Consider the following 14,396-nt stretch of genomic DNA (forward strand, 5'->3'; position numbering starts at 1 on the left):
CGCCGCTGAGAGGCGACCGGCGGCTGCTCCGAGCCCCGGCGCGGCGGGGCCGGCTCCGCGCCTCGGGCCGAAGGGAGGTGGCGACGCCGAGACCCGCAGAGCCAGAGGGAGCTAACAAATCGTCCGGAGGGTTACAGAGGATGAGGAGAGGGCCGTGAAACGGGTCCTGGCTCACCAGTGAAACAGGCCTCATAACCTCAAAGGAGGGAGCCTGGGCAAAGCACCACCTGGGCGTTTATTGCACATTCCTGCTGAGTCGTCGGCTCCTGCTATGTCACTGGCCATCTCTTGTCATCTGCTGTGTCTTCTGTCCCTTGGCTGGCGCCACAGGTCCCCGTACCCTTTGTAATGTAAGGGATTGGTGCCAATTGATGGGCTTTAGAATCCAGCAGTGGGAGCTGGCGACCACCAGTACACCAAATCAAAAGAGTAGAAGACTGAGCATGTGGACTACTTAGTATTGGAAAGGAAAGAATAATTTAAGAAACGATACGAATAAATTGCTAGATAACTTGTAGCCAATGAACTGTGACTTTGCTTGCTAAAATGTATATGTAGTGTACAGTTTTGAAAATTGGTAGCTTGATTTGTGGAAAACTACTGCCTCACACCCTGCAAAGAGCAAACTGTGTCTCCCTTGGAAAGGAGAGGTTTAGAAACCTGGCTCTGTCCGTGTTTAGAGAGTCCCTAAATTGGCAGCAACAGAGCCTGACAGGAAAGCCCCAACTGCAGGAGCGGCCAGGTTTTGGTTAACAGCAGCGCTCTCCAGCAGCATGTTCTCCTTGGAACGTGTGCTGCTCGAGACAGCATCTGCTGTTGGCTGTCCCCATGCAGCTGGACCCTTTAAAAGCTGTTGGTCATATTTTTGGTGTTCCCTCCCTCAAGAAACTGAGACCTGATCTTTAAATTGTGCTAATTTTTAGGATAAGTATGACAGTTAAAAATACATGGCTTTAATAAGGCTTAAAGTGCTTTGCAGTTTTTAAATGGTCATGAATAAGAAATTATTTTGTAAATTGTGACATCAGTTAGGTCTGAAGAGTAAAATTGGTAAAAAAATCAGAGTCATAGAGTGGTTTGTATTAGAAGGGACCTTAAAGTTCCAATCATCCAGTTCCAATGCCCCCGTCATGACAGGGACACCTTCCACTAGACCAGGCTGCTCCAAAGTCCTTGTCAACCTGGCCTTGGACACTTCCAGGGATGGGGCATCCACAGCTACTCTGGGCAACCTGTGCAGTGCCTCACCACCCTCACAGTAAAGGATGTTTTCTGTGTATCTAACCTAAATATTCCCTCTCTTAGTTTGAAACTATTGCCCCTTGTACTATCACTAAAGCTCCAGATAGTCCCTCTCTAAATTCCCCGTACAGCCACTCCACATACTTGAAGGTTACTATGAAGTCTCGAAGCAATCTTCACCAGGCCAAATTTTCCTGGCCTGTCTTCAGAGGGGAGATGCTCCAGTCCCCTTAGCAACTTCATGGCCTCCTCTGGGCTTGCTTCAACAGTTCAATGTCCTTCTCGTGTTGGGGGCACCAGAACTGCACACAGTGTTCCAGGTGAAGTCTCATGAGAGCAGAGCAGAGGAGAAAAATTACCCCTGAGTTCTTTCACAAGCTTTTATTTTGTAGGTAAATATTTCTTAGACAATATGACTATGTTTTTAATTTTTTGTGTGTTTTTTTAAAGCACTAGTCCTCAGCAAAAAGTAAATATTTTTCTGTTCCTTCTTACAGCTTTTTCACACGGTTTCACATTCTTGATTGCACCTATTAGCTGCCTGAGGAGAATCATTACCATTTACAGTAATTTAATACTAAAAATAACTTTAACAATGCATGTTATCTGCTACATAATAAAGCAATTAAAAAAATTAGAAAACAGTGGTATGCCTTATACATTCTAAATGGCCCAGCAGAACATTTAAGTGTTGGGAACTCCCCATGTGTGGAGTCACGAGGCTTGACTCCATGTTTCTCAGAAGGCTGATTTATTATCTTATGATATATATTATATTAAAATACTACATTAAAACTATACTAAAAGAACAGAGAGAAAAGATCATCAGAAGGCTACAAAGAACAAGAATAGAATAGAATAACAAAATCTTGTGACTCTCAGAGTCTGATGCAGCTGCATCTGTGATTGGCTCTTAATTACAAACAACCAACATGCGCCAATCACAGATGCACCTGTTGCATTCCACAGCAGCAGATAGTTATTGTGTACATTTCTTTCCTGAGGCCCTCAGCTCCTTGGGAGGGGAAAAATCCTAGCAGAGGATTTTTCATAAAATGTCGTGGTGACATTTAAGCTCACGTGAATGGCAGAACAGAAATGATTACCACAGCAAAAAATTCAGAACTCTCATGTTGTGCTTTCAGATCATGGGGACCACGTCTGCAGTCCTGAAGCAGGTAATATGTAAAATCTAGTGGGAAGTGTTTTGAACTGATCGGTTAAGAATGCCATGACTGGAAAGTAGCAAATGTGGGCCTGGCCTTGCCCTTGAGGCATTTAACTGAGAGCTTGCAGGCTGAGACTCATCTTCTATACTCAGATGTCTCCAGAGGTCAAACCATGTCATGAACAACCCCCTGCAATCTTCATCTCTCTGTCTCCAAGTCTCTGATGTTAGCTCAGCTGAACGTGGACTATAATTACTCATCACTGAAAAGAAGAAAATTGACCTGGCCAACCACAGACCCTGAAACCTGGTCTCAGTCTCACTACAAAGCTTTGGAAAAACTCGAATTTGCTGTATTAATTCCCAAAACCATTTGATATGGTATCACCTAGGAAGTAATGAGCATATTAGGGTTAGGAGAGAAACAGATAAATGAGATAGCCACAAATAAGGTTGAAAAGAAAGATGTCAGGCTTAAAGGGTTTGGTTTAGGATGGTCTTATTTGATATTTTTTGTAGTAGTCCTGATAAAATCAATAAGAGTATGTTCATGAAATTTAGAAATGAGATATACTTAGGACTCACCATAAATTTGCTACTTTTGGTTGGGATAGGATTAATTTTTTTCACAGTGACTCAAATGGGGCTGTGGTTTGGATTTGTGCTAAGAAGAGTGTTGATAATGCGGGGAATTCTTTAGTTATTGCTGAGCAGGGCTTGCATGGAGCCAAGACCCTTTCTGCTCCTCACCCCACTCCATCAGTGATTGGGCTGTGAGTTTATGGGAAACTGGGAAGGGACACAGCCAGGACAGTTGGCCCCAGCTGACCAAAGCATATCCCACACCATCATGATCAGTAAAAAAGGCCAGGGAAAGAAGAAGGGAGAACAGTTCAAAGTCATGGTGTTTGTCTTCCCAAGTCACTGTTATGTGTGACAGGGCCTTGCTTTTCTGGGCCCTGCTCCACCCAGGAGATGGCTGAACACCAGCCTGCCCAAGGGAATTTGTGAATGAATTCTTTGTTTTGCTTGGTTTGCTGCACAGCTTCCACAAGTCTTCTCACTTTTGCACTTCCAATTCTTTCCCCCATCCTGCTAGTGAGGGAGTGAGGGAGCAGCTGCATGGTGCTTAGTTGCTGGCTGGGATTAAACCACCACAAGAAGTATCTGAGGAGATGGATTTTGTTTAATGTAGGGAGGTATTAAGGTCATTGTGTAAGGCCCTGGTAAAATCTCATTTGGGGTACTGTGAAAACTAAATCAATTGTTCTACAGCTGAGCTAATGTTGAACTAAGAGAGAGCTAGAGGGAAGTTGGGTTCATCATCAGAGACCTTGAGAGCCTTTCAAAAGAACAAATCTTAGGATGGCTCAGCTTGTTTACTGCAATAAAACAAAACCAGAGAGGAGACACAAGTGGTATCTATTAATATATTAGGAAAATAAATATGAAGGATGAAAAGCATTTAAATAAAGGGGAAAGACACAAGAACAAACAGATATGTACTATTCAGTAATAAATATATCAGGAAACCAGAATAATATTTCTAGTCATTACTGCAATTGACTAATGAAACTGCTTTTCCATGGAATTAGTGGGAACAAAAGTATTTCTATTTTTAATATGGCACTTGATAAATATATGAGGTGATTGTACAACAGAGGTTTTTTTGTAGTGGCAGGGAACTAATCCCTGTCATTCAGGAGGATCTTCCTGTTCTGTGTTACCATGCCAATTCATAGTACAAACAGCAGAACATTTTGTCCAGATTTGTGATTAATAATATGGGAAGGACCTGTCAGTTTTTTCTGAATAGTAGGCAAGGTTCAGAAGTCCTTATGAATGCAACAGTTAGATTGTGTTACTGTGACTTCAGTAAAGCATATGATGTCAGCATTCTATAGAAAAGAACAGAAAGAATGAAATAAGCAAAAGAACTTTTAAGTGAGATGAAAAAAGCCTAGGTAAGTTAAGGTTAGATAGTTCTTCAAGGATCAAGTCACAGGCCCAGAGTCCTCCTTGGATACCAGTACAAGTATGTATCAAATTACACCCTGGTTTTGTGCTGTTATGCTTTTGTGGTACATAGTGTTTGAATTTAATCCTTACAACTGTTAAGAGCAGCCTGGTCTGAAGCTGGTCCACTTAGCAGAGCCTTAAATTCAGGGTGCTGCACTTCCTTAATGTACAGCAGTTAATGTGTGGACTGGCCCAGAGGTGCCAGCAGAGCTACTAACCAGTGTTAACTGATGTCATGAAATCAGTCCACAACTTGACCTCAAAAACAGAAATAGAGAAAAGCTGGTCTCCTATATGTTATGAGTTAAGGTGTTGAATTTATTGACATAACAGTAGATTTGTTTCAACAGAGAGCAAGTTTATGCCAACAAGCTCATGCCAGCAGGGAATTAAGCAACATTTTATTTGAAGTGTGGCATTATGCATTTTCTAGGTCCTTTAATAATATTAAGTGGCTCATCACACATACATGATGCTAAGAATTACTGAAATAGAATCATTTAACACTCTGAAGTTTGAGGACATTTAGATGTTTCATTGTCCAAATACCTGAGTTCAAAAATGTATCTAGTCTCCTGAAGAGACTGTTTGCCAGGGCAGGACTGCTTCTATCACCTTTCTCTCCTGCTTGCATTGGGTGTGTCATACTTGATTTTCAGTAACAGGGCTGTGAGCACTTCATTGTCAAGCCTGATGGCAGAGCATCATTCTTATCATTTTTTTTACTTCAGAAGCTGCTAATCTGTGATGCAGAGGGTGACTCAATTCTTTATCCTCAGTGAATCAATGCTGTGTACGAACAAGTGTGCCTGTGTCACAGAGATATATATAAATCAGTCACAAAAGGCTGGTAGCATTTTAAAGCTCTCCAAACTGACTTATACATAGTCAATGCATATTCTGAGTTTCATGATAAGTAATGCTTCAGTTCCTGCTCTTTTGTTCTTACTGTATACTTCACATATTTATATATGATTGCCTGAAAATCACAAGGCTACAGCTACCTCAAAGCACAGTTTTACCCCTGTTTCTTTTCTCTCATGGTATAAATTACTAAGTAGTGTACTGTCATCAACTCTAACAAGAAGAAGCCATAAAATCTCTTCCCCCAACTATTTTAAAACTTCCACCAGCAGTTTTTTGAAATTTGTGCTTTATGTAGTCTTTTTCTCAGTCTAAAAAATAACTAATTTCGATGGAAATATGTAGAAATTATGCTGAAATATTTTAGCAATATAGCTTTATTTAACATAGAGTTGAAATAATCAAAAAATGAAAGTCAGTTTTTCTTTCCTTGCCTTTCTGAACGTGAACACAGCTGGTACATTTGCATAATGGTTTTAGTAATTGAGAGAAATAACTTCACCAACATACCCAAGGTCCAAATATTGTAAAATATTGATGTATTAATTTTACAGTTTTATGGGAAAAATAAAAGAGATTTACCCAATAGCAAGGGTACACTCTTCAGTACCATAAAGTCCCACTAGATGGAAGCACCTCAGCTACCGTAACAGAAGGAAGTACAACAGTTTAAAACATGCCATGGAAAGGTATCAATGCTGGAAGAGTTTTGAGGGAAACGTTTTATTTTGCCCAGATTCAGCTATCAGCTAAAAATTAAAAATCACAGAAATAGATACTTTTACTACTATGAGCCATATGAGCCATCTAATAAAACTCAGTGTCAAGCAGCTGTGCTGGTGTCCTTGGGTTTATATGCGTGCTGCATGCTGCAGCTTTGGAATTCTTTTGGAAGCCCTGCAGAATTCAGAACACAACACAATTTTTCTCTAAATCCCATTTATATTTAGTCATTATCTCAAAAAAATCTTTCCAAAGTAAATGGATAGGTTCTCTGCTTTAAGGATTTCCTCTTCAATCCAAGCTTTTATGCAGCTTTCAGGTATGTTAGATATTACAAAGGTGGTCACAGATTGATTTTTCTTGACTTTCTTTGACTCTTCTTGTTCTGAAATAAAAATTTAAATGACTAGTTTAATAAACATGATCAGTGACTGTCTTCATAATGCTTCCATCCTACAAACTTCATGTAACATTTCACAGGATTATTAGTTACCAATAATTTTGATCTCTGCTAACTTGTATTAATGGGTTCATCCTTGTTCCAGGTGGCATTCCCCCACAGGCGATGATCCCTCAGTGCATGACTGACAAAGTTGATAACATCAGAAAGGTAAACAAAATATAGAAGTCAGCCTTCAGAACTTTTTTCACTTAGAGATATGATTTTTTAGATATTATCAATGAATCTTCATGTAGATTCCTTAGAGAACATTGCTGACAAGGTGGCATTTTAAAAAGAGGTATTTTTATTTGAAAATATTTCCCAACAAAAATCTATTCCTCAGCACTTTGATTTCTTAGGTGTGTTCTGCAAGTACCTTAAGACTAAAAATGGTGGATTTAACTAGAAAAAGGAAAAGCAAGAGGAGAGTAATAAAAATGAATCTGTAGGATGAAGAAATATGATGAAAGGCTGCCTTCAGTGGCTGTTGGAGTAGAAGGAAATCACTGTTTGCACCAGTAGTTTGTGCTACTACACCTAGATGCTTTAAGTGGCAATGAAATGAGAAGGGATTGATGCCACAGCCAAAGAGCTGTGGAACTAACCACCTCTTTACATGCCATTAAATGCCTTTACAATTTTGGCAGTTTCACTGTGACAACGCTAATAAATGTGATAGTGCATAAAGAAACAAAAAGGGAAAATTTTTCTAACTTGAAAACTTACTGAATGCTGTTTTTTATTAGTGATGCAAGGGAGCTCGCTTAAAGGTAGGTTCCTTGTGAAGTCTTTCTAATGCTTTAATTTCTTTTTTATGAAAACTGCCTTAGAATGTCAAGGAATAATTTCACCTAATAGAGCTTTAGCTCCTTTCAATGATACAATGAGTTCAGAGATAAGCTAACTATGTTCCAGTCTTCCAGATATTTCCTTCTATTTAGTTGTGTAGGTTCAAACATGGCATACTTTTTGAAGCAAGATTTTGAAACAGTCTTGACATAGTTTAGCTGGTAAGGCTTCCAGAAGATACAAAATTATTGCGAACACTGTCATTTCAGAACAGATTTGCATTTGTGCTTAAGCATTGTATGTATCGGTTTTTGACAGAAATCACTAAATTTCTACTTGAAAAAACTGAATGTTCCTGTCATGTTAAACTCCACCAAATCATGCTGTGAAATCTTAACAGACCCAATTTTACAACATATTTGTTCTTTTTCATTACTTTGAACACTGTCCCTGAATGTTCTGGTGGGTAAACAGGAACATGCATGGAAACCCAGGTTTATGAATGGGAGTTTATTAAATGAGAGTGTTCATGTTCCTGATTACGGGAAAGATTTGCTATCCATTATGTTTTCCTCCCTCTGACAGCCCTCTGCCCCTCCTCTTGCCTCTCTCGAGACACCCCCACCCCCAAAGGCAGTCTCTCCAGGTGAGGCCCCAGCCCAGCCCGGGCTGACACTGGGCACTGCTGCAGAAAGAGGTGGGGCTGCCACAGCTCCCTCCACCCTTGCCCAGACCCGAGTTCAGCTGCTGCTGCTGCTGCTTTGCCAGTGGCAGTCGTCCCTGTGCACTGTAACCTCGGCATCCTCGGAGCATCCAGCAGCTGCCAGGCACTTGCAGCCCTCTCATGAATGTCTTTCTTTATCTCCAAGTGGCTGACTTCTGTTTCTCAAGGCTACTGTTTTCCATCTCCTCGCTTAAATACTGTAAGTATAACTTCTGCTGTGGCTCTTTAGTTACTGCCTTTGTGAAATTCCTCTCTCTTGTACTGAGTAGTGGGAGTTACTAGTTCAAGGTGTCTGAGGTTTGTGGTCTCTGCTCATGTTTGTGCTGTTCAAATGGGCCTTTAGCTTTTCAGTTTTTAGCTGGATTAAAACATGAAATCAGAACAACTCAAAATGTTGGTTGTTTCCCGGCTGCCGTTTTCCTACTTTGTAGGAAATTGCCAGTGTGTCCTTCCTCTGAATGCTGGTGCCTAGTGAAGTGGAAGCAAGAAGAGAAGCATTTCCATCCCTACTTGTTTGCTGGAACCAGTTTTCTAAGAACCCAAAGAAGAAAACTAATGCATGCTGATAAACTCTCAGGATGCTGAGGCAGGTAATTCTGCTGCCTGCTGAAATGTAGCTGGGCCAGGTTTTTAGGAAGGAGCTAGGTTGGAGGGTATCTGTCTGGCTCAGTTCCTTGGGTTCTGAAGCTGAAGTAAAGGAATACCTGACTAGGGACCTCAGGTGGCTGCAGCAGTGTGATTACACATTCAAACTAAAAATCATCCCAGGACCCTGAGGCCACAGCAAAAAGGCCTATTTCAAGCTGTGCTGACACAGTTTGGTGTGATTGTGAACTCCATGGTGTCACCCCAACTCTGTATTCTTACAGACATTCCACATAAATGTTGTATGATCTATGGATTATTCTGTCTTTGATTGCATCACTAGGAGTTGCAGAAAAGATGTCAGTGAGTTAGCACTTTGAAGATATTACAGACTAACTTTTAATATTGACAGTGATATTTTGAGTGGAAGAGCACACTTGCAATTCTGGCCAAATTCCCAGTAAAATTTGCACAGCTGCTCAAAATGTTCCCTTTTTTCTGTACAAAACCTCACATCATTTTCGTAATTGTATTTTACACTCCAAATTGGAAACTGTGGGAATAAACATGGCACCAACTACTTAAAATGGAATTGATTTAGGATACCAAAATAAGGGGCACTGTCTGAAAGTTTTGACTGTCTTCTTTTTCTTCAGACTTCTTCCTATGTTTGTCTTTTTTGTTTCATTGGTTTCCTCTTTATGTTTATTTTCCTGTTCCTCTGCACTTTATCTTGATAGAAAGGGCTAATAAAAAAATATCAGGTGTTTTAGTGCTGTTCTGTCTAAACTTGATTTAAGGATATGGAATACACATCATAGGAAGACTGCATTTTTCCCAGGGGGAATCTCCGTATAGTAAAGGACACATATTCTGTAGCATTTGAAGTTCTTATGCCTCCGCTTTTATTACTCTTTCCATCTTCAATTCTCCAGATACTTTCTCTGTTTTCCATATATACTAGAAATAATAATGCCAAATAATGCCAAAATCTTACTTAATTTTCTATTATAAGCCAGAAAGGAATTTTCCCTCTTCCATTCTTGGAAGCAACAGCTGCTGAATTAGTTCATAACATTCACCCAATACACTGTACAGTCTGATTTACCATTCCTTCATTATCATCTTTCTGAGTCAGACTTTCCATGAAAGACTGGCTGTTTATAATTGTTATTTGTTTGCAGTAACTTAAAATAGCATACCACTAGGACTCTTCAAGCATCTGATATTAACCTGATTTTACTGACAATCCAAGCACAGGTGATTAAGGGAAGAAGTGCTGGTCTAAAGGAGCAGTTCTAACATTGGCTATGGTCACTTCAAACTTTTTGCTTTGGGTTTTCACATTCTAAATGGCATTAACAATTTCTAGGTGCAAGCCTAGCTTCCAGCATTAGGGTTCATTGACTGGTATTTATTCCACAGTTTGGAAAAAAAGGATTTTTTCTGAATATATGTATAAATTATCTCTTGGGGTACCCATGAGAGTTATGTGACAATGAACTATATAACGTCAGAATCACTGTGATTTTATTAACTTCTTTCCAGGTATCTTCTTCAAGTATGGAATTTGTATGGAAACGATGGTGGTATCTTCAGCTAGGCTGTATGTTATTAGTGAATTTGGTTTATGCCAATCTAGAGTATCAAAAAGAAACTCCTCCAAGCCTGCGTGAGATTGACCATCAGTGCTGGGAGGTATCGTCCCATGGGCTGGTGGAAATGAAGAAACTCAAGGTAGCAGATACAGTCATTGCTCTCTGGGACTTCATGATGTTCCTAAAGGAATCCCCTAAGCCCAAGCACAATGACCTCTTCAATGATTTAGCCCAGAACTTCTGGGATATGTATGTAGACTGTGTGCTCTCAAGATCCCATGGAATGGGCAGAAGACAATTAACATCTCCCAAATATTCTTCCACGTACTCACACAGAACTTTAGAAGGTAACTATAGTTATAGGATATGGTACTAATAGTAAACTGAACCAATGCTCCATCCTCACCCTTGATTGTTTAGACAACTCAATATACTCATTTCCAATTTTCTGTCTCTACTTGTCAAAAGTGTTTGCATCTTTCAATGGTAGCTACTTTCACAATACACGAGACACTGGTAGTTAGAGTACCACATTTCTATATTCAACAAAGTGTAAAAAATACTGAGTATGCATGTGGAAGTGTGTGGAAATGGATGCTGCATTCTCTATCACTTTGTGTATACAAATGACAATACATTGATAAATAATTGTAATACTGAAAGTTTCCTGGTATTAGGAGCTCAGTCTCAGCTTTGGGAAATCATCGTTCTGCAGAAGGGAAGCTCAAGTCCCTGATGGTTTGAGCCCTATTTTTCCTAGTAAAACTACTGACATATAATGTGATGTCATGGTCACTGTGAATCACTGAACAGTTACAGGTTCAGGTCATGATGATCGGGTTTGAGCCTGAACTGAGATCATGTAGATGACTTTACATCTTACTAATCAGTCCTAGATCTCTTGCCCCCGTTCCTCCTCAGCAATGTGCTTTTTACTGATGTACCTGGTCAGATGATTCAGGTTCTTGGAATGAACATGCAGATTATTTAATCATAGCATTTCTAACGTATTGCTTGGACAATAACTACCTGTCTTTCATAATTTTGCAGGGTCTGCTTTCACCAATCCATTTTAGGCCAAAAGGGGAGAAAATGAAGATACTTAAACAAGGCAACATCAAAATGAAGGAGTACAAAGGAGTACAATGTGTATTGTAGATGTATGGACAAATCCTTTGGCATGGTGCAATCCTTTGTTTTCTTTTATTTTTGTATAAAGTAATTAATCACTCCTAAACTGATAAGTACATGAACCCCCACACTGTCCCTTTTGCTTTCCTGTCTTGCAGTCTACTAAGCTTGCCTTTTCCTCCCTCCATGTGTGAATGTGTTCTGAGTCAACACCTTTGTTTTCCCACATAAACTTTAAAGTCTTGATGTGTCATATTTTTGTAGAGTCTTGTATTTTCCAATAATTCTCTCTTTAAAAGTTAATTTTGATGGAAACCCAAAATATTTTTATACATTATGCAACAGAGAAAATGTGAACAAATTTATTTTATAGATTGTCTTGCACATACTATTAACCTTAAGAACTGGAAAAAAAAAAAAAAAAGGAAGAGGTGAGATATTAAGCTAAAGGGAAGGATTATGCTTATTGTAATGTCCTGTGCAGTATAGACTTTGTATTTTATCATTGCTTAGTCTACGCTATGGATTAATTAAAATATTTTTCTAAGCAGCAAGGTCTGAATAGCAGTAGTTTTCTTGTCTATTAACATGTTATTTGATAAGCCACTACTACGTGCCATGCTTTACACAACACTGTAAATAAGGTGATGCAGTCCATCCCTGTCATCGCAGCAACACTGCAGCTGAGACAGGACCCATGCACCAAGTGGTTCAAAACAGGCACAGGCTGACTCGACTGCTGCTCTCAGTACAAACCACTGGCCATAGATAAAATAATTCAAGGAGATTAACTGCCTACTTAATCCAATTCTTCTGAGCATAAAAAAAACCTGAGAAATGCTGACCGTTCTCTGCTTTACTCCTTGGGCAATGCAGCTTGTTCAGTCCCTGTTGTGTTTTAGCCTTTTATGAGATTACAGGTAGTTTAAATTATTTTAGGATATAGTACTCATGCTGTAATAGCATATAAACCTTCATAAGGAAAAAGAAATCCATCCCACATAATGCCTAGCTCATATATAGTTTGTAAAATATCCATCAAGTCTCATAGATTTGCAGTTGTTCATTTAGGTAAACACAATATTGAACTGCATCTTCTAAAATACATCTCCTAGAGTATTCTGGAGAGGGTACAAAAGTAGTGAGAGATTTTTCTGACCCATGAACATCACTTTAAGTTCCTGATATAAATAACACTTTTGAGCAATGGAATTATTACACAGCCAATTATCTAACCTGCCCCAGCAGTACCCAGTTTATAAAGCTGTGTACTGCATTGCACTTACAACAGAAGTTTTAACTGGCATAAACAATATAAAAAAATGCCCCTTCTTCACCTGCATTGATCACCTACAGAAGTGTTAAAGTATAATAACATTTTAAAGGGATTGTTTCCTCTATTAGTGGTCTTTCAATTGAACGCCAGAGCAAGGTATCCTATGCGGTTTTAAAAGCTTCATCCTTCTTCAGGCACTAAGTCTGTTTTAATTAGTTTTCTATAAGACACAAAAGTGCTTAGTATCCACCATAATTGTTTCCAGAATGTTTGAACAATCAATTGCTATGGTCACCCTGTGGTGTCTGCCAAAGCAGCAGGGGATTATGAACCCCAGGTCACAGCAGCAAAACAAATTCCAGGTGGACATGCTACGGTGTACATCTGTGAGAGCTGTGGAAAGCCACAGCTGACTACTGGGCATGTCACCATGAGGGATTAACAGTGAATGGGATTATTTTTCCTTCCACCACTACGCCCTCTTTTTCCATCCCTGGGTTACAGCAGGGACAGCAAGCCCAGCTTCTTGGGTGTTGTCTGTTCTCCCCTGCAACAGCCAAATTATGGTCCACGGCTGTCTGGCAAAATCAAATGCTGTTTGTGCTGCTGTGCTCCCTGTGTTAATACTGATTTATGAAGGATAAATGTAACTATTTGGGGAAATTCTGTCCCCTTCATTCTCCAGTCATTATTAATTAACATTAATGCTTAATTACCAAGAGCATTTGCATTCGCAGCTGCTCATTTGCAGGCACGGTGTCTGTAGCAGAAACAATACAGTTGTTGGAAAATGTCATGGGGCTCACTTTGTGACTGATTTAAAGTTTTTGCAAAAGCAAAACTGATTTCCAGTTAATGGTTCTTTATCCATACCTTGGCTACAGTATACTGCTGTAGTTTTTGCTCAGAAATTAGGAGGACTTATATAAGTCCTCTACATTTTTTTAATAGGCCTTTGCCTTGATGCCCAGTAATAACGAGTCATCTACACATTCACCTATATGCATGTAAAAAAGCATTAAAAAACCCTGCCAAAAGTCACAGTCTTTGGTTTCTTAGTAAAATACGTATAACTTGGTTTTAATTGTAAAAAGACAACAGACCATACATTCTCTAAACAAGTAATAAAGCAGCAAGGCTTCTGCAGAGCTGTCAGACAAATATAAACATAAAAAACTGAGCAAGACTACTCGACGTAAGACTTCAATTAGAGAATCTTTATATACCTTGGCTAATCCTTCTTGTAGGCAGGCAAGAAATACAAATAGACTAGTTTAATAAAACAAACTTTATACAGATAGTCTTGGGCAAATGTCATCATTAAATTATAGTTAAAAATTATCAGTCACCAAAGGGTCACCCTAAAAGTTAAATTAAATTAGCACAACTCAATTTAACTTCTCTATCTTTAAGTACTAGATGACGTTTCTACTCTACAATGTGATGACTTTCCTGCTCAATAAGGGTGTAACAGACCTGCCCATAAGAAAAATCCTTCTGATTTTTGGAAAATGCATATATAGAAATTTTTCTAAACCTCAAATACATTTTTTCTTATGTATGTTTTATTTTATTTCATTATTTTCTTAGGGTTCTTCTTTTTATAGAATTTAGGTAGTCAATTTTGAAACAAAACTATTTGCCTTTATTTTCAATGCCACCACTTCTATGTTTGTCTTGTTATGTGACAAACATTTTGAAGATACACTTATAAACACACCTATCCCATTCCTCTTTCATGAAGTAAAAAAAAAAGAGTTGTAGTATGTTTAGCTCAAATTTATTTCCTTTTTTCGATCAGGCAGTTAAAAAAGCAAAACTTTGTGCTTTTCCCA

At 39.1% G+C, this 14,396-nt stretch overlaps 1 protein-coding gene across 1 annotated transcript; it reads left to right on the top strand.

Annotated features, from left to right (window-relative positions):
- The first annotated feature begins 7,938 nt into the window (after positions 1 to 7,938).
- FAM237B (family with sequence similarity 237 member B) lies at positions 7,939 to 11,538 on the top strand. The gene is made up of 3 exons (XM_041408824.1): positions 7,939 to 8,170; positions 10,105 to 10,501; positions 11,205 to 11,538. The coding sequence occupies exons 1-3, from the start codon at positions 8,096 to 8,098 to the stop codon at positions 11,228 to 11,230; spliced, it is 498 nt and encodes a 165-aa protein (XP_041264758.1). The 5' UTR covers positions 7,939 to 8,095; the 3' UTR covers positions 11,231 to 11,538.
- Positions 11,539 to 14,396: the final 2,858 nt, after the last annotated feature.

The sequence above is a fragment of the Onychostruthus taczanowskii genome, unplaced genomic scaffold, assembly GCF_017590055.1.
Source record: "Onychostruthus taczanowskii isolate IOZ18803 unplaced genomic scaffold, ASM1759005v1 scaffold3, whole genome shotgun sequence".
Lineage (NCBI taxonomy): Eukaryota > Metazoa > Chordata > Aves > Passeriformes > Passeridae > Onychostruthus > Onychostruthus taczanowskii.

Bases quoted from the DNA above. Each gene is read 5' to 3' on its own strand.
- FAM237B (XM_041408824.1), top strand. From the start codon at position 8,096: ATGTCTTTCTTTATCTCCAAGTGGCTGACTTCTGTTTCTCAAGGCTAC. The intron at 8,171-10,104 runs GTAAGTATAACT...ACTTCTTTCCAG, and splicing joins CATCTCCTCGCTTAAATACT to GTATCTTCTTCAAGTATGGA. The intron at 10,502-11,204 runs GTAACTATAGTT...ATAATTTTGCAG, and splicing joins CTCACACAGAACTTTAGAAG to GGTCTGCTTTCACCAATCCA.